At 40.0% G+C, this 18,313-nt stretch overlaps 2 protein-coding genes across 2 annotated transcripts; one reads left to right on the top strand and one right to left on the bottom strand.

The window, feature by feature from the left end:
* Positions 1–249: 249 nt before the first annotated feature.
* LOC119723144 (putative nuclease HARBI1) lies at positions 250–6,037 on the bottom strand. Its single transcript, XM_038193693.1, has 2 exons — positions 5,235–6,037; positions 250–4,283 (listed from the first exon to the last, which is right to left on the bottom strand). Exons 1-2 carry the CDS (start codon positions 5,841–5,843, stop codon positions 3,777–3,779), a joined length of 1,116 nt encoding a protein of 371 aa, XP_038049621.1. The 5' UTR covers positions 5,844–6,037; the 3' UTR covers positions 250–3,776.
* A 909-nt stretch (positions 6,038–6,946) lies between these two features.
* On the top strand, positions 6,947–14,581 carry LOC119723143 (coiled-coil domain-containing protein 24-like). The gene is made up of 10 exons (XM_038193692.1): positions 6,947–6,961; positions 8,293–8,595; positions 9,428–9,591; positions 10,431–10,501; positions 11,074–11,176; positions 11,872–11,964; positions 12,552–12,682; positions 12,857–12,974; positions 13,570–13,759; positions 14,269–14,581. The coding sequence occupies exons 2-10, from the start codon at positions 8,440–8,442 to the stop codon at positions 14,506–14,508; spliced, it is 1,266 nt and encodes a 421-aa protein (XP_038049620.1). The 5' UTR covers positions 6,947–6,961; positions 8,293–8,439; the 3' UTR covers positions 14,509–14,581.
* The last annotated feature ends 3,732 nt before the right edge of the window (positions 14,582–18,313 follow it).

Raw genomic sequence — 18,313 nt, 5'->3', positions numbered from 1 at the left:
ACAATATACAATTCTATCAGTACATTTGTACCTTTGCTCTTGGTCAAATGAAGTGTGTATTGTTATAAAGTAGGTTTATTGCTGTAGTCTCACAAGAAGTTGTGTTTCCTGTAAAATGTAGGTGGTAAAGTTTTTCTCCTAGTTTTTCCTTAGCTAAAGAAAACCTATAACTGCATTTTTTGATAGGTTCTGAGTTATTACTTTGGGGCAAGTAATACTGTGAATCAATCATTTGGACACAGACAAATGTTATCTGTTCATTTTTTTTGTTCTGGTTCTTTAATATGCTTGTATACTTACAAATAGGTCATTTGGCTTTGAGCCTTAAACAAGTTCATAAAATTTGGGTAACAATAAATAACAATAAACAGGCCTAATAATAAAATATATTATTTAAAAAAATGCATTCCATGTCACACAGACATCACAAAGCGCTGTACAATTAAAATTCCATAAGTTATTAAGAAATACAGATAAAAGCAGTCAAAACAAAAGACAAGTAATTAAACAATCAATAAAAAATAACAAATACTTTTAGCTGCCCTACCAAGATCACATAATAAATTAATTTGTATTAATTGTATCAGCCAAAAGTTTCCATACATTGATTTCCTACAGTAATAGTGAAAAAAATGCCCACTAATTTTTATGCTGTTGAAAAAAATTGTTTATTACAAACTGAAGTTGTACTAACCGTTTTTGGCCTTGTTGGAGTTGGTATTAATTTTCAAAAAAAAAATTAATGTACGTTTATTACAAACTGAAGTTGTATTAACTGTTTTTGGCCTTGTTAGAGTTGGTATTAACCTTCAAAATAAAACAAGAATTTGGTAAGAAATTTGCAAAATTTTCTCACATACCAGGTCTCTGTTATTTTAAGTTAGTCAACACGAGTATAATATCCAGATACAATTGACATTTTTAAGGTCACTATTTTGGATATAAAATATGACAAACGGCAACTTCCTGAAAATCAGAACAATGAAAACGTACATGTTACATATGAGTTTGCACGTAACTTCTGATTTGATGACGTTCTAGCATTTGCACACCAATGACTGGAAGTCTAGTGTAGTGCAATTATTTGTGTAAAATAATACTTCTGCATGTTTACTGAATGACGGCGTAAAAACAAGGGAAACGCATCATTTTCCAAATTTACACTTTTTCTCAAGCGTTCAAGCTCCACTTTGGTAAATGTGTGGGAAATTCACCTCCATTTTAAATGTTTTTTCATATATCGTTGCACTTCAGTAATCATGGACATAAAGGTTATCTGATGTGTCTGTGAATCAACTATGTTGCCTAAAATTAGGCTTAACAGATCAGAAAATATGAAGTGATGTCTCATTCAGTTTGATAGTTATAGCTAAAATTGTTTCTTTTAATTTTGACAATGTAATTTGACATTTGATAATGTCACAGTGATGTCACAAAAATATGCACACCAAACTTTGGGTTTCTACCAGATTTAAAGTTTACACCATGACCGGTTTAAAGACATTTGCTTATTTGAATACAAACTTTTCAGTAGTTTAAATTCATTTAACTTTGAGTTTAACCATGGAAGTATATGTAAGGGTCAGACAACAATATTTAGCCCCCACTCAAGATCTGTCAGATCCGATATAAGGAGTATCATACCATGTTCCCTCAAATACAGTTATAAGAAATCGGTCATTGTTTGAGTTAAACTTTTTTGTAACTTGATGACTGATGGTGTCATCATGACATCACACTTGCATGCACAAGTTACTGGGTATAAAGGTTGATGATAATGCCAGTTTTCAAGTTGATATATTTTACCCTCTTGAAAAGACTTACAGATTTGTGTGTGGAAAAAAACACTAAAAAGAAGAAACCAATACAGTTGAAGACTGATAAGAAGAGCACTGTTAATACAACGTCATGCTTATAACAAGGACAATTTTAGGTCCCAAGTCTGTGGTTTTTCTTTGTTTTCAATACTGTTAATACAAGATATCTGTTATAACAAGGAATTTTGTAAAGTCTGAAGGACCCTGTTATATCAGTGTTTCACTGTATATTGGAAAATTTGGGGAGTTTTATTATCCATTTCCAAACTTTACACTGCTGATGAATCTGAGTCTGTCCCGTAGAGCTATATTAGATTACTAGAGCGCTAACTCGATGTACAAAGTGATGCCTGCTGATCGCATCCATGTTTGTGCACAAACCTATGGGAAAACTCGAAATTTTGTACAGCTTTTGTATGGCTATGTGCATATCTGCGTTTTTATTCTATACTGGTGCGTTATCAAAGCCCAAAACAGAAACACAAAATCACTAAGTGAGCGTTTCATTTTGTTCTGCGCAAACAACGCAAACACATGCACGGATCAGCTCCAGATAATTATGCTGTGACGCTTTTTAACTATCATGACGCGCCGCGCGTATGTTGTACTTGCGCGTTGCATTTAGAGTACACTTCCAAAATTCACTCCATTTAATTTCATTGTTCTACAAACACGCACATTAATTCAAAATGTCTGTGCCCAGACAACTTCAAAATATCTCCGCGCGTAAGAATGAGGAGGTCGCGCTCTAGTAATTTAATATAGCTCTATGGTCTGTCCACACTAAATGATACAACTGCACAACATAAAAAATAGCTCTCATTTAAACTTTGTTAACAGTCAAGAAATAAGCTTCAATGATTCTAGTAGTAGTCGTACAATAGTAGAAATATAGTGTACATAATAAAGGATTTGGTTGTTAGTTGTTGAAATAATGAGAAATTTGATACAAATGTCCAGTTTATTTTTCGGGGGTCCTTTTTCAAGTTATGTAAAATAGGCATTATCATGCGGAAAAAAAAACAATTCATGGGTACTGAAAATGTTACAGATGAGAAATAAGTTGAAATATAAAGCTCCTCATTTTAGTCTGGAAAAAATGAATGTGGGTGTACATGTACAGTGTCCTAACTATTCTCTTTGTTAAAAATGTCTCCATCAATTAGCAAAACAATTAATTTGAAATTTTCTTGTCTGTCCTGGTAACAAACGTTATTTTCAAGGCATCCGTTTTCCAAATACTTCCTTAAGAAAGAGGATTGTTTCTTTGAAAGTTCTCTAAATGGGCAATTCCACGGTAACGGAATTACAATTCAGAGAAATTTTGGCTCTAATTTAATGGATTTTGTTATCTATAGTGTCAACTAGGCCCTATGCTTTGAGATAATTGATTCAGACTGTACTTCTTACATAATTCGTACTTCACAAATTTTCCGAAAAATGTCGTTTCTCATACGGAATTGCCCAACTACATGTACTAACAGTGTGGGCACTTAATTATACTGGAACAAATATTATCGGACTTGGTTCATACTGCTTTGAATAATGGTGAGTCGAAAAAAAGTGTTTGTCCATGTGACAAACATTATGCCTTCACAATTAACCTTCCATAGCTCCTTAAATATTGCTTAAATTTTCTTAACCTTTCTGGTGTAAGAAGCATAAAAATAAGAAGGGCAAAATATTGCAGTTGGAAATTCAAACTCAGTGTCACAAAAATGTATCATTTAGTGTGGACAAAGACAGATCATAGAGCTTTATTAAATTACTAGAGCGCGAACTCCTCATTCTTATGCACATAGCCATACAAAAGCTGTACAAAATTTCGAGTTTTCCCATAGGTTTGTGTACAAACATGGATGCGCTCAGCAGGCATCACTTTGTACGTCGAGTTAGCGCTCTAGTAATCTAATATAGCTCTACGGGACAGACCCATCTAAGGAGAAAACTCCAAACTCACTAACACTGGGCAACCAAAGCATTCCTCCTGACATGTCCACCTGTTGCATCTGCAAAGATATTCTCAAGTTCCATGTCATCTTGGTCGTCGAAGTTGATGAAACTGCTCACATCGTCATCAGACAGCACGCACAAGTTGTGCATTACACATGTAGCCATTATAAATTGGCATATCTGACTTATGTCATGGAACATGAGCTCTCGCAATCTTCGGAACCTGCCTTTTAGGTGGCCTATGGCTCTTTCCACAACTTGGCGTTTGCCAGACAACATCCTGTTAAATCTGCGTTGCTGCTGCGACAGGTGTCCGTTGTCTTTGAAGGGTGTTACCAGCCAGCTTCTGAGCGGGTAGGCAGTATCACCTATGAGATACTGATGCTCTGCCAATTTATGTCCATCTTCAACGTCATGGTACAGTGGAGAGTTGCGGAAAACCCGTGCATCGTGCACTGATCCCGGCCATCCTACATATGCATCCGTTATTAGCATCATGTCATCAACTACAAGCTGCAGACAAATAGAGAAAATATCATAACACAAAGGGTTAAATAATATAGCATATCATTTTCAATTTTACGGGGGAATTTTCTGAATACAGCTTTCTGAACCCATGACTGAGCACAATAAGCACAATCAGCACAGATATCAAGCAACAAGCACAGATGCGTTGGGTAATTATTGATTCAAAATGACAGAGCTACCAGTTGGATCTCCTTTAAGACACCAGAAATGCACAATCTTCATTTGAAATCTTTTCTTTTCATTTGTTGCCTTTTTAATGTAGTTTGTGTCAGTATTTGCCTCAGTTGTTGATCGCATCGCGCAATTTAAGTTTGCGCGCGCAAACTTGAACAAAATTAATCACCGCGCACAATTTTTGAAATTTGTGCGCGCAAATTTATAAACTACGTGTCTTTCAAAATTGCGCTCAACACCACGACTGTTTGTGGGCCCACTTATGATAATTTATGCTGGGTTAGGTCAGGTGTCATCGGAACTTATGAATTACGCACATAACCGCGTACAGTTGCAAGTCAGGTTCACGGACTTTACCTTCCCTTGAAAAAAAAATCCTCCAAGCCGCTAAAACCCCAATGGGGATCGAACTCGCACCATTGGAATTGTAATCCCATGTAGTATCCTACAGCGGTGATTCGACAACAGTGGTAATTTTAAACTATGCATGTATAACGCCTTTCAGCAAAAATCATATGCGTGCGGGTATGCATAATTCATCATAAGCTCCAATGACGCTATATAACCCAGCATAAATTATCATAAGTGGGCCCACAAATGGTCGTGATCCTGGCACTACGTCATTTATCTTTTGGAAAAACAGTTGTATTTATTTTCTGCCAAAAGAGATAAGTATCAACATGTGCATTGTATTTCAAAATACAGAAACAGTAGTCAACTAATTAAAGCGATCAGAGCAGTATTAATTTAAACATGACTAACCTGAAGCTGGACGGATGGATAGGATTTTCGATTTATATAATCAGGTTGACCATTCAGAATGTTGATAATTCTGATGTGGGTCCCATCGATCACACCAACGATGCCACGAAGGCAGCTTTCCCCAGCAAACCCTTCAGCAATATGAGCTTGTCTTGTTTGGTCAGGCCATCTTATCACACTATGCCGTCTAGTGGATATAGTTGCTGCAACTTTGTGAATGCATGAGTGAACGGTTGACTTGGACAACCCAAACATATGGCTTACACCTCTCATGCTACTTTGGTTACAGGCATACCACAGGAAGGTCAGACATTGCTTGTCAGGCAGAAGTGGAGTATTTCCTCCGCAATAATCACGGTAAAGTTCAGGTCCCACTTCACCAAGCAATCTTTCAAATGTGACACGACTTATTCTAAAATGATATTTAAAGTCCCAGGAGGTGTACTGTGGCACGACTGTTTCAACGAATCCCTCAATTCTTGGTACTTTCTCTCTCTTCTGGTTTACGAATGCCAGGATATATGAAGGAAAATCGTTATCTCCATCAAGTGCTTCGTCATCATCAAATTCAAACATTAAATCATGTAGAACGATAGCTAATTCTGCCATTCTGACAGTGACTGACACCGCCTCAAACTCAAACACACCTCGCGGAACATGTTTATAAACAAACGGCAGCCATCTTTAAATACCATCATGAGAGATTTGTTGTTGCCATGATGGCGCTCTTCATTGTTCGGGTCGTTCGGGCGGGTAGTCCGGGAACAAAACTCCGCTGTTCACGAACAGCCGAGAACGCGGTCGCCCGAATTGACTCTGTTTTTACCCCAGACACCGCATACAAAAACAAACGCTAATGTGTAACGCATATCCAGGCACCAGACTGTTCCTCATTTGCATACGTGTGCAAAAATCTTGCACATGCAAATGATCCAATACCAGGGTGAGAGAGCAGGTATTGGTGGGCGCGTACTGCTCGACACCCTGGGGACGAGGTTGGTGTATATGGAGATCAATGGGCTCAACCTCGTCTGACCTCAATCTCGTCCCCAGGGTGTCGAGCAGTACGCGACCTGCACTCTGGAAACGCGGTTGGAAATAAAGTAAGCACTGGGGACGAGGTTGGCCTGACCTACAATTTAAGACGTAAGCGTCGGGAATAATTGTCAGGTTTGGGATCCAGACTAGTTCAAGAGGTGATCATTTTCGGATGGAAACTTGAATTTCGCACCAGTGCTAGCTTGTCACGTCACTTGGTGGCGCTATGCAATTAATTAATCGGTTGTCAATGTACACAAGATGGCGGAACACTTGTATTTTGTAACGAAGTGGCTATCGTTACGGCACTCGTTGTTTAGCGCCCTCTACGATATTTTTTTGGTACGCACGCAGGTATATAATTATTTGTTTCCACACGTTTTATCGAGCAGTGCGCCAGCTCAGCCGATAGAGGGTAGGATTTTGCACCGCGAGGTTGCGGGTTCGGATCTCAGTTTTGCACTCGAATTTTTTTCCTTTTCTAACCTGAGGCTTTGGAGGATTTTTTTTAAAAGGGAAATAAAGTCCGAATTTCATAAAGTTCAAATTCACTTTTTTCCTTCAAATTTTATATTTTCTTGTCATGTTTTTTTATAAAAGTTGCCAGGTTGCAGTCTACCGTAACGATAGAAAATGGGAAATGCGTTACGGCTGCCGTAACAATAGCCACTGCGATTTTGTAAAATAATGTAAGTCAAAAGTCATGAAATCGTGTAGGCCTAGGCCCTACTCGATTTTGTGGAATAACCTCTTTTATGTCATTAGTTTTACCCCTGAGACTCTGTGTAATGTGTAGTATCAGCTTCATTATTTATTGTGCAATGTGGCAAATCGGCGAAGTGGCAATTATAATAATACTTAATAATAGGGCCTACGCGAAGTGGTTAAAATTGGTTCGGCATGACACTCACACAGCACAGCCAGATCCTGGGCCTGGCGATCGTAATTAAAAGTGTAGGGCACGGTTCCTAGTATAAGTATAAGGGAACAAAATCCACTTTAAAATTAATATTGGACCTGCCAAACTAGTTGGCGACATTCTCAATGAACAGGGTTACAGGTATGTCATACATAGAGGGCAGGGTTTTGATTTTTTGAGGGAAATTTGGGGGTAAAATAACGATGACAGTGCGGCGACAACACGCGACCCAAAAATAAAGATGGCGATCACCGCGCGATGTACCGTGAGCTGGTGAGTACGCACGGCGCGCTGAATCGTAAGGCACAAACCGCGCCGGGAAAATCGTGATTTCTACCCCAAGAATCTGTTCAAAATTGTAAAACGGGTGTCATTAGAATTGAGAAATGTCTGCTTTTGATTGTAAAGGTGATTTTTGAGCAATAAACAACATTTTTGACTCTAATTTGATCAAAACAAAACAGGGGCCCTACACTTTACGATCGCCAAGATCCTAACATTTAAATTTAAATACTATTTAGTATTAGTATATGCAGGTAATGGAACCAGACGGTTCCGTAAGCATGGCATTAGCAGTTGAAAATGGCGTCATTATCACAGCGCAGATTCGACCCCAGGACCTTCGGCATTCATTGTAGTATAACGTTTAGGAAAGATTTCCATATAAGAAGTTCACTAATTTTCCTCTGTATAGACTAACAAGCCCCCAGATAGCAATTTCATGTCATCAAAGTCAATTTGAGCAGTGAGAAAATACAAGCATTTTCTCAGAAAACACTTAGAATTGTTCAGTCCACTCTCATAGGGTTTGCACACAGGGTGTTGAGTGAACTTCTTATATGGAAATCTTTCCAACGTTTAAACCTATACCAGTTTCTTTACCTGTTTACTGCCAACAGAAGACACTACGTTAACCCTGACCATATTTATGATTCTGCATAATTCAAATAAGTCCCTTGAGGGTTAGAGTTTAATAACGAATACTACTCGTTAACGATAACGTTTTTTTAAGTCAGGTCCTCGGGATTAAAATTCTGCTCTTGATTTAGGCACAGCTTAGAATGTTAAGTCTACGTTGTATGGTTCTTTTTATTTCTTCAGTTCTAAAGAGGATTCCCAGAAAGTTAAACAGTCTTCAGCAGATTAGAGCTTCAAGTCATGTGAATTCACCAGCGACTTGTAAGAACCAGAGAATCAGAGATATGATCAGAACCAAGCAAGAAGAGCTACTTCCTTGACCCTGTCACCATGGCAATGACCCCAACATCATCCATGGAAGCCTACGCTCCTCCAGACTGTCTCTGGAGGTTGGTGGAGGAGAATGTCGCTCCTGGCGAGAGGCAAGAGATCCGTGATGTCCTTGGGAACTCAATGGTGGACCAAAGCCTTGAACTTCACACAGAGGTAGGACTAAAAGTAAAAGCCAGACTAGGACCATCAGTGCATAAAAAGATGCAAAACAAATTCAGGCCAATTTTACTCACTCTTTTGCCCACATGATTCTCCAACATTTTCATTGGGTAATGACAACGTCATCAGAATTTCATCAGCCAAGTTGGAGGTCTCTATTCAAATTTTAACATTTATTTGGAATGAGACATCAATAACTAAACATGGGCCAACATTTTTCGGCCAATTGGCCGAAAAATATTGATTGGCCCATGTTGAGTTATTGAAAAACACTTTCCAATTTCAAATTATTGGATGCCAGACAATACTTTTGTTCATGCGTGGTAGGCTGGTTCCCGCCCCACAATCACCATATATATCAATAATGTATGGCCCAGGAGCCAGTCTGCCCGCAAAGCTAAAAACAAAACAAAAACTAAAACAAAAACACTTTTTGAGAGGGTTGTAGACGTCCAAAAAAGGAGAAAAAAAGTTTTTTGGTTGGAGTAAAAATGTACGCAAATTGAACATCTATTAAAAACAAAAAAAAGATGTGTTTCTGGAAGAGCACAGGAACGCAGTTTTAAAATACTCGTATTTGCCTGAATCTACTATACTCGTATTTGCCTGAATCTACTATAATCCTGAATACTAGTTAAAATATGTAATATGTAATATGTACTCTTTTTGCCATTTTGCCGTCCCCCCCCCCCCCCCCCCCACAACACAGGCATTTTAAACCAAGTTGGGCCTGATTCCAACTTGGGCCACACATGTAGAAATCAAGGACAAATGCAAGTGCACCTTGACTAAACCAAACTCATTTGACTGGTTGTACTTTTTTCAGGTTGAAGCGTTGCTGGAGATTTGGCAAGACTATCGGCAGGAGGCAGAGCCAACATTACCCCTGTCCAAGGTGCTGCCGGAGCCCCCACTTCTGAGAAAAAGCCTGAAGGGGCAAATCCGAATTCTGGTGGAGAGTCTGAAAGAACGGGCAAAGGAAGAAGGCAGGTCAGTTGGGTTAGAAGAAAAAAGACTTGGTTTATTGCGTGGTTCCTTGGCTAGATCAACTATTCAAATATTCGATGAAGTCCAAGTTAGTGGTGGGATTAAAATCCCTGCTTGTAAACATTCAGTTTAAATTTCACTAGTCAGTTTGGGTTGTGGAAAAAGGCTATTTGAAAGCAACCTTAAAAGAAATTGAGCCTTTCATTTTTTTGTGACACCAGCTAAACATATATTTTGTACTTCCCTTAATTGACCTATCGCGGTGGAATCGTGTCAACGCAGCTTGTGAAATACTGTCCAGTAACATGATATACAAATGAACGCGGAATGCGCAAAATCTGAGACAAACAAAACTTAATGTACAAAATTCCACAGGGTTGTCTATAGGGGCGTGGCTAATGTGCAAACAGCGATAGGTCAATTTGCTTCATGGTCTCTGATGATGACCAAATTCTCTCCCTAGCACCTTCTTGTTTGATGAATAGCCTGCCCATTGGACTGGTCAGAGAGTTCCCTTCCCTTTTGTCATTACATCTCTTGAGTACCCAGTCCTTGTCAAGGGCATTGCATGCAGCTCCTCACTCGTTTTTTTTTATTGACGTGACTGTGAGTTGAATTAAATCTCCCTGTGAGATCAAATTCGGGTTCGAAAACAAGTAGGATATTACCAGATTTGAAACCTCCGATAGCTCCAAGTTTGAAGCAACGAATACTAAATTATTCAAAAATGCGCAACCCTACTGTACTTTTTTTCAAGTTTGACTGAAAAATACATAGCCTGGTTGTAATATTTTGGTTTTCATTCAGTGTTTGTTAATTTTGGGTTGCTGTTTTTTTAACAGGGATTCTGGCTTGAGCTTGTCCAGGCAAAACAGCGAAGTTCTCGACTACGCACTGAATGACAGCCCAAGAGGTAAATACATGAAAACACCTTTTTATTCACAGTTTTTAATTAGAATATGATAAAACACCTGGTATAATACTGTTACTTTGATTACCGACTCAGTGCAGGAGCTGTAGATGGCACTTGAAAGGCACGAAGGAACATTGGTAGTTAGCAACAGAATCCAGTTGACCCCAAAATGTGCCTCGTTTCACTCTTGTTTTCTGAAAAAGATATGTATTGTATCTACTGAGCTGAAACTTTAACAGGTTAGATAATAAAATGCAACAACATTCCTAATTTTTTGCACGTACCTTTAAGGCCTACCGACGTGAACAGTGCATGGTTCATGCTTGTAAATGGTACGAACCACCTTTCAAATGAATACATGCAGAAGTGCATTGAAATGACTCCGGATATCTAGTCTTGTAAAAGCATTTTTCGCTTTAATTTGATACCATATCTGAGGTTTTGATGCTTGCAGGTCTGAAGATTTGGTAAATGTTCATTTTTTTCAGCCATGCCCACATTCCTATGCCCAGATATAAATGCTTCGTTCTTTTTTTCAATTTGTGTTTCCATTGGTCCTTTGTTTTTGGTAGATTGTAGCACCCCGGCTAGTCCACGAAGACCCTCGACTGCTTTCAGTATCCGAGATGGACGAGAGACACCCATGAGAATGACGCCCTCTAGTGACGGGGATGAGTAAGTCCCGTTGTTGCGGAAACCTGTTTCAAACAGCCTTGATTAAGAAATGGTCCAAAAGTAACCATGGAAACAGTCGGATACACATTTGTAAAATAATCAGTCAATCCTGGATTTGGTAGTATGCATGTAATAAAATACATATTTCATTATGCACATTTTCCATATAAATATAATTATGTAAATCAGTGCTTATGGGCGATTCCAAATAATCCGACCCCATGATGCACATGTACAAGGTTGTTAAGGTGGTGGTACTTTAGTTTGGTCTGTAATTGTTTTTCTACTCATTGGATGTGATAAATCACATTTTCTTTCCCAACAGCGGTTCATTAAAGTGTCAGACATATTTGTCCGGATACAGAATTGCCTTCATCTATGTATCGTGCAGACAGCCAGAACATCTGTAGACCACTCACATTTTTCAAATATTTGAATTTAATGAATTAAATGGATATTCATTTGATGATCGAATATTCATTTTTTTCCTTCTTTTTTTCAGCACAGCCCTTAAACACTCTTTCCATTCAACATTGCTTCAGTGCGCCACCAGTAGCTCTGCCATCGAGCTAATTTTTCTTGAGCAGATTTGCTTGAGTGTCGTCGACTTGCATTGTTTAATGAGAAAGATTAAAATGAAATATAAAAGATGAAGTAGAGATAGAAAGACTGACTGTGTTTGTTTCTCATTGCAGACTATCGGCAACATCCACACTCAGCGACCGGGTAGACTCGGTCAAGGACCAACTGACCTATCTCCAGATAGACGAAGTCATCCACGATTTGAGGTACATCAAGTCACAGGCTTTTTTAAACCGGATTGTTTTTAAACCGTAGCCATGTTTACATAAGTTGTCTAGAGCCATTATCTTGTTCCTGCGACAACTGCGTTGGAACAATCTGCCAATAGATCTATCCATAGCTCTTGAGCTTGTTTCTGACAAGGCCCGAGGGAAAGGTAGCAGATCATTCGGAAAACTTTACAAGAATGAGTTGAGGCGGAAATTGGCAAAAAGTTGTAACAAAGTGCCTAACAGACACAGGGATCCCCTTGGAGTTTCTCAAAAGTGCTCAAGTGCTCAAGTTGAGAAAACTGAAAGAATGCCTGCAGATTGAGAAGACAGTGATGAAATTTTCAGTTTTAAAAGTGGGAGGAACCCTGGCACAACGTGCCGGGGGAAAAAAAGGAATCGGACTGTGACCTAAAATTCAGTCAGCATGTTGGTGTGGATAGTACCGGGACCCAAGACACAGATGCAGAAGGAGACCAAAAAACTATAAACCAAAACAGCAACTTGACTTGACCATCCCATTAAATGAATGAGTCCAGGACTCCAGGGTTAACTAATTGCCAAGTATTGTTCACCATCTTCAGGAGCGCCTTGGAAGACGAAGTCAGCCAGCTGCTGCAAGACATCAGATTCTTGCAAGGATGCCTGGAGGAGGAGTCAGACTTCCGAGCGCCGTCCAGAATGGCGACACAGATACAGGAACCGTCCATCCAAGGTGAGACTTTCAATCATCCTGGAGGGATTCCATCCAACTTGGAACTAACCCTTGTCTTAAAAGTTGTATAGTGTAATAGGAACCATTTATTCAAGGTGAGACCTCTTCACATCACAGTCACCTGTTAGGGATGCAAACTAATCTCAAGTGACCACTGAATTAACTTCTTGACAGATTTACGAGCAGAGAAGAGTTTGTTGGAGAAACAGCTGGAAGAGGCCTCCTCTAGGAGCACAATCAACATCATCAACTCCGTCCGACCAAAGACAACAGCAACACCTCCCTCTCCAAAGTGAGTGTATAACCCATATTAGGATGTCATAATCACGGGACAATTTGTCCGCCTGTGTCGCAATGCATCTGTGCCCAGGGGCCCTTGGCACTTGCATCTTGTAAAGCTCTGAACACTTTACTAAAAGATAAGTGAATTGTTTGATGTATCAAAGCGAGCTTTGGAGCGTTTTCTTCAATGGTGAAAAGCGGCCTCAGTAGTCACAAACGTTGGTCAACTCGATAGGTCTGTAGTCCCCAGTCACTAAAAAAAAAATCTGGTATACAAACTAAGCTCAGTTGCATGAAGTTACTTTATAGCAGAAATTTGTGGACAGCAATTTAACTTGAAGCAAAGAAAAGCCAATAACCGGTAACACGCAATTAACTTGACATAGCTGAAGCAAATATTTGTTCAGCACTGAGCAACATTGTGGGATTTTGTTGCTCCACAAAATTAGCATCAGTCGGATTTGTCTTCTGGAATTTCTTGCGAAAGGCCTGCGATAGCATGTGTACGAACAACTGGCCTAAGTACACAATAGACACCAAATGGACGCAAAATGAACCTTACTTACAAATGCACAAGTTTTGTCCTATTTCCTCCCCTACCCCAGGAAGCTTCCAAGCCCATTGGTGCCCTCAGGCAGGAGCTCTTCCAAGCTGCGTCCGTCCCCACCACCCTCAGCAAGCAATGGAGCCAGGCAGGGTCCCTTCAAGGTTCCACCAGCAACCTTGGGAAAAGCTAGAACCTCAGGCAACAGAGGGGACAACTGCAGACTCGAGACGAAGAGCAGAGAGAAAAAAGTAAGTTGAATGCCATCAGGGATGTATTCGAGACAATTGCAAGTCCCTACAAGTCCTCCACAAGTCCTCCAGTCCCAATTCAAATTGCAACCCATTCAATAAGGCACTCCCCTGTTATTGTTCATCACTTCTGACTTTACATGTAATGGATTTGACTGCATCCGTGAACACAGTGGTCCAGTGGTCTTGTCTACCCATGTGTGGTCCAAAAAATCATGTGCGAGTTCAAAACCCAACGGGTCTCACAGTGCTTGTGTTCCTGGGCAAGTCATTTTATCACAGTTGCCTCTCTCCAATTGCCTATATCTCGGTAGCATTTAATATGATTGAAGGCTGCTTCATGCAACACACAGTATTTTGCAATGTAATGCTTGGAGTTTTGTGAATTCATTTTTCGAAGGCTTGTCATGACGTCACAAATTTGCATTCGTGTTTGCATTTCGGCGGAGCACGGGCCCCTTATTCAGATCTTTTTTTTTTCCTTTTCTTTTTTTTCTTGAAATTTACAGGTAGCAACCCATACACCTAGCTCTGAAGCCCACAAGAAGCCTTCCATCCAAACCATAGCAAGTCCCCCTCACAGCCCTGCTTCCAGAACTCTATCCTCAGGACCCCGCGATCCATCGTTATCCCCTCCGCCAAATCTCCGGCCGTCCCCGCCCTCCTCCGGCAAACCGCCCATGGGACGACCCACCTCCGCCCAGCGATTCAGGACCAGGGTGCTGGAAGCCCGGCAAGGGAAGACGTAGCAGGACTTGCATGGCTAGTCTAACGGATGTCAGGGTCGATTCCTTCCCTTCTTCACACTTACTTCAGAGATTTTTGGAGCTCCTTTAACCCTTGCTAGACGGCAGGTATTGGTACATCGTAAAGCTGGCCAGAAACACCGGGTTGAGCCCCTAATCTTCAGTGACAAGCTTTAGGCCAAAAAAAAAGTCTCCGGTTTCTGGTATGCGTGCGCGTCGCCGTAGCTATGCGCGTCGGCAAAATGAAAACGTTTTTTTTTTCAATGAAAGATGATGTCTCAAAACCGCCAAACTCACTGGTTTGACTGGAATCCTGCTGCTGCACAATTTTAACTTGTTTTTAGATTGTGTTATGGTCGAGAATAAGCTTTATGTGGCCTCTCTGGACTCCCATATATTTGCACTAAGTTTAGTCGGGCACCATTTGCAGTCGTCAGCCGACATTTGAAGCAAAAATATCAGGTAAAAAAAAAAAAAAAAGCCCCGTCACCGCACCACTTTTTGGGCAAGCTCCATACCAGAAACCGGAGACTTTTTTTTTTTGGCCTTATGGGACTTTTTTTTATTTTGAGTATGGCAAGTTGATTTACATGAATTGGCTGACAATGTGACTCGCTAGAGACAAGCTGACATATCGACTGGAACAGAGTTGGCTCTTTGTGTCCCGTGAACTGTACTGGTTCACGCGCTTAAAACACAATGTATAGGTGTGACTAATTTTATTCTGAATGTGCACAAAGCTATGAGCTCCGTGCGCTACCAAAAGAGGGCGCCCTTTTACCTAACAACGACGTCTCATGGGCGGGACATTTCGCTGGTTGACGCGCACCGTTCCGTGTGTGTGACGCACGTACACCAGGGGATTTGTTCTATTTACACGCAGTGGCCGCGCTTCGCGGCAAATGAATTGCAGTCAGGCAAGATGGCGTCGGTCGGTCACCCCCAACTGTACTTCCTTTGCCGTTGAAGGGGTACTTGTGAACGGAGCGGATAGCATCTTTGTGTGAGCATTAGACATCAACAGTAATGCATTCCAATGTCTGCCTCACTGCTTTCCCCAAACTCTTCCTCTCTGACAGGCTACAACCATTGCTTTTATGAATTCCTTGTACATTATGTTGAAATGTAAATAATCAAACCAGAATTGTTGTCAGTATTGTGTTTTTTAAATTTTATGACATTCTAGCAATACTATTTTTAAGTTGATGACCTGTGAGTTTTGAAAGATGTTTCTAGAGTTAAACTATTGTAATAACCCTTTTGTGAGTGGAGTTTTTGTGTTGAGATGAAGACTGAGTTTGCGAGTAGTACTCTATGATGTGTGAGATAAATATTTGTATAATTCAGCTTCATTTATAACCAATCCTGGAACGCTGTCATTTTTATCACGAAGGCCCCCTTCAATGGTGGAAGCATTGTGTTCGCTATTGTTCAGAAAGTCCATCATGGGGCAGTTGCTTTGTACAATTACTTGCATTGCATGTTGCCATTGAAGGCCTAGTGTGTGTACAGTGCTTTTGTTTATGGTGTAAATCGAGGACACACAGAAATGCAACATCATCGGTGAAGCAAAACAGGAACCAAATCGAAGGCGACCTCGATTAGAAAACGTGTACAAAACCAGTGAGAGCTGTTGCAAAAATGCACAAAGGAAAAAGGAAGAACAAAAGAAAATCCTCGATTTATTCCATAAACAAACGTGCTTGATCACGTGGGTAGAATCGTTCGTAGAATTGAGCATAGAAAATCTTACTGATTTGGGATTCAAACCCTACTGCGCCAGTGCTCTACATCTCTTCAACAGTTCTGTTCAATCATTTAGTTGGTGTATTACTGTGTTAACCAGATGTTGTGCGTAACTTTCCATACCAAGGCCTTTCATTGGAACAAGTCTTTTTAAATTCAACAGTCGTGCATTATTGATGTAATTAATTAACAGAGAAATCCGTCCCATGAATTTTTTAAATCACCATAGGTGTGGTGTGCTTTACTTGCATTCCATTGTCCAGCACTGTATACTATTCCGTCCACAGTTTTATTTTTGCGTTGAATTTGAAGGAAATGATGTGAAACTAAAAAAAAACCCAGAGATGTTGGTGTTGCAATTTTCTAATAAAATTATTGTTTCATTGCAGCAGAACTCCGAAAGATGTACAAGTTGTCTTATATTTGTATGTGATTGTACATGTATTTCCTTCCATGCTCCACTGTTAATTCAGGCATTTTTTAATTTTAATTTTTTTTTTCGTTTTATTGCCCTGGCAGCTTCTCCAAGCATCAGTTAAGGCCCCCCCCCCCAAAAAAAAGTCTCCGGTTTCGGGTATGCGCGCGTCGCCGTAACCATGCGCGTCGGCAAAATGAAAAAGTTTTTATTTTCAATAAACGATGATGTCTCAAAACCGCCAAACTCACTGGTTTGACTGGAATCCTGCTGCTGCAAAATTTTAACGTGTTTTAAGATGAGGTTATGATCGATAAAAAGCTTTATGTGGCCTCTCTGGTCTCCCATAATATTTGCACTAAGTTTAGTCGGGCACCATTTGCAGTCATCAGCCGACATTTGAAGCAAAAAAAAAGGTATAAAAAAAACAAAAAAACAAGCCGCGTCGCCGCACCACTTTTTGGGCAAGCTTCATACCAGAAACCGGAGACTTCTTTTTTTGGCCTAACCTTGCTTTTTTAGTGAAATTTTGCAAAGTTAGATGTTACGACAAATTTCAAAGGAGTTAACCTCCCATTTTTTTTAAAGCGAAAATCGGAAAAAAATCAAATGTTTCTGGAAAATTGCAGATTGTAAGGGGTTAACCTTGCTTTTTGAATAAGATTGGGGAAAATTAGATGTTCATGAAAAAAATTCAAACTGTAAGGGGTTAACCTTGCATTTTTTTTTCAAAATAGGACACAATCAGATGATTCTGAAAAATTGCAGATTGTTAGGGCATAACCTTGTATTTCTAGCAAAATTGGGCAAAAAGAAATGTTTATGAAAAATTTTAAATTGTATATCTGGTATGTTTAGTAACATTTGCCAAAATCAGATTTGTATGAAAAATCTAAGATGGTAAGGGGTTAACCTTTCTTTTTTAGCAAAATTTGGAGCATATTTTACTAAAATTGGGCAAAATCAGATGCTTCTAAAAAATCCAGATGTAAAGTTTCCGCAAAAACAGCTGTTGAAAAAGAGCCCAATGTTGAACTTTACTGAGTCTGAGGTCTATCGAGGGGACGATCCTTATTTCAAATCCCGGAGATTCGCTGACAGTCTCTATTTTTCTTTTTAAGAAAGTCGAAATAGCTGAAGAGGGAGGTGAGAATCTATATGTGCCCAGGTACAAAGAGTAGAAACCTACGCGTCTGCCTTTTGTAAATACACAATTGCGGTGTTCATTGTTGCGTAATGATCCGCCTAGCACACGACTGTTTTGCACATTAGGCTGTGTTATGCAGCTTCCTAACAAACCAAACACACTGGGCTCATTATATCGACTTGTTTTTACCCATTAACCCTAAAAGGGCCGGGGGGGGGGCGGAATCCGCCCCCCCCCCTCAACATTTTCCGCGATAGCTTCTAAAAAAAATTTTTTCGCGACCCAAGCTGTTATGACTTTTCAGCCTCGAGCTTTGCGCATCTTTTGATACCAAAAACATAAAAATCGGACCACGGGTTGGCCCGTAGCGAAACATTTTCCCGCGCTACGCGCCGTGAAAACTGAATTTTCACATATACATCGTGTACATCGAGCAGAATTGCCATTCATACATATCAATAATTAATTAGCCATAATTCCAAAACCCTTTGACCTATAGT

This window comes from Patiria miniata, unplaced genomic scaffold (assembly GCF_015706575.1).
Source record: "Patiria miniata isolate m_02_andy unplaced genomic scaffold, ASM1570657v1 HiC_scaffold_16, whole genome shotgun sequence".
NCBI classification, from domain to species: domain Eukaryota; kingdom Metazoa; phylum Echinodermata; class Asteroidea; order Valvatida; family Asterinidae; genus Patiria; species Patiria miniata.
Note: the sequence above shows the minus strand (reverse complement) of the source record. Positions and strands in the feature narration are given on the sequence as shown.

Bases quoted from the DNA above. Each gene is read 5' to 3' on its own strand.
- LOC119723143 (XM_038193692.1), top strand. From the start codon at position 8,440: ATGGCAATGACCCCAACATCATCCATGGAAGCCTACGCTCCTCCAGAC. The intron at 8,596-9,427 runs GTAGGACTAAAA...TACTTTTTTCAG, and splicing joins GCCTTGAACTTCACACAGAG to GTTGAAGCGTTGCTGGAGAT. The intron at 12,683-12,856 runs GTGAGACTTTCA...ACTTCTTGACAG, and splicing joins ACAGGAACCGTCCATCCAAG to ATTTACGAGCAGAGAAGAGT.
- LOC119723144 (XM_038193693.1), bottom strand. From the start codon at position 5,843: ATGGCAGAATTAGCTATCGTTCTACATGATTTAATGTTTGAATTTGAT. The intron at 4,284-5,234 runs GTTAGTCATGTT...ATTTGTCTGCAG, and splicing joins ATCCATCCGTCCAGCTTCAG to CTTGTAGTTGATGACATGAT.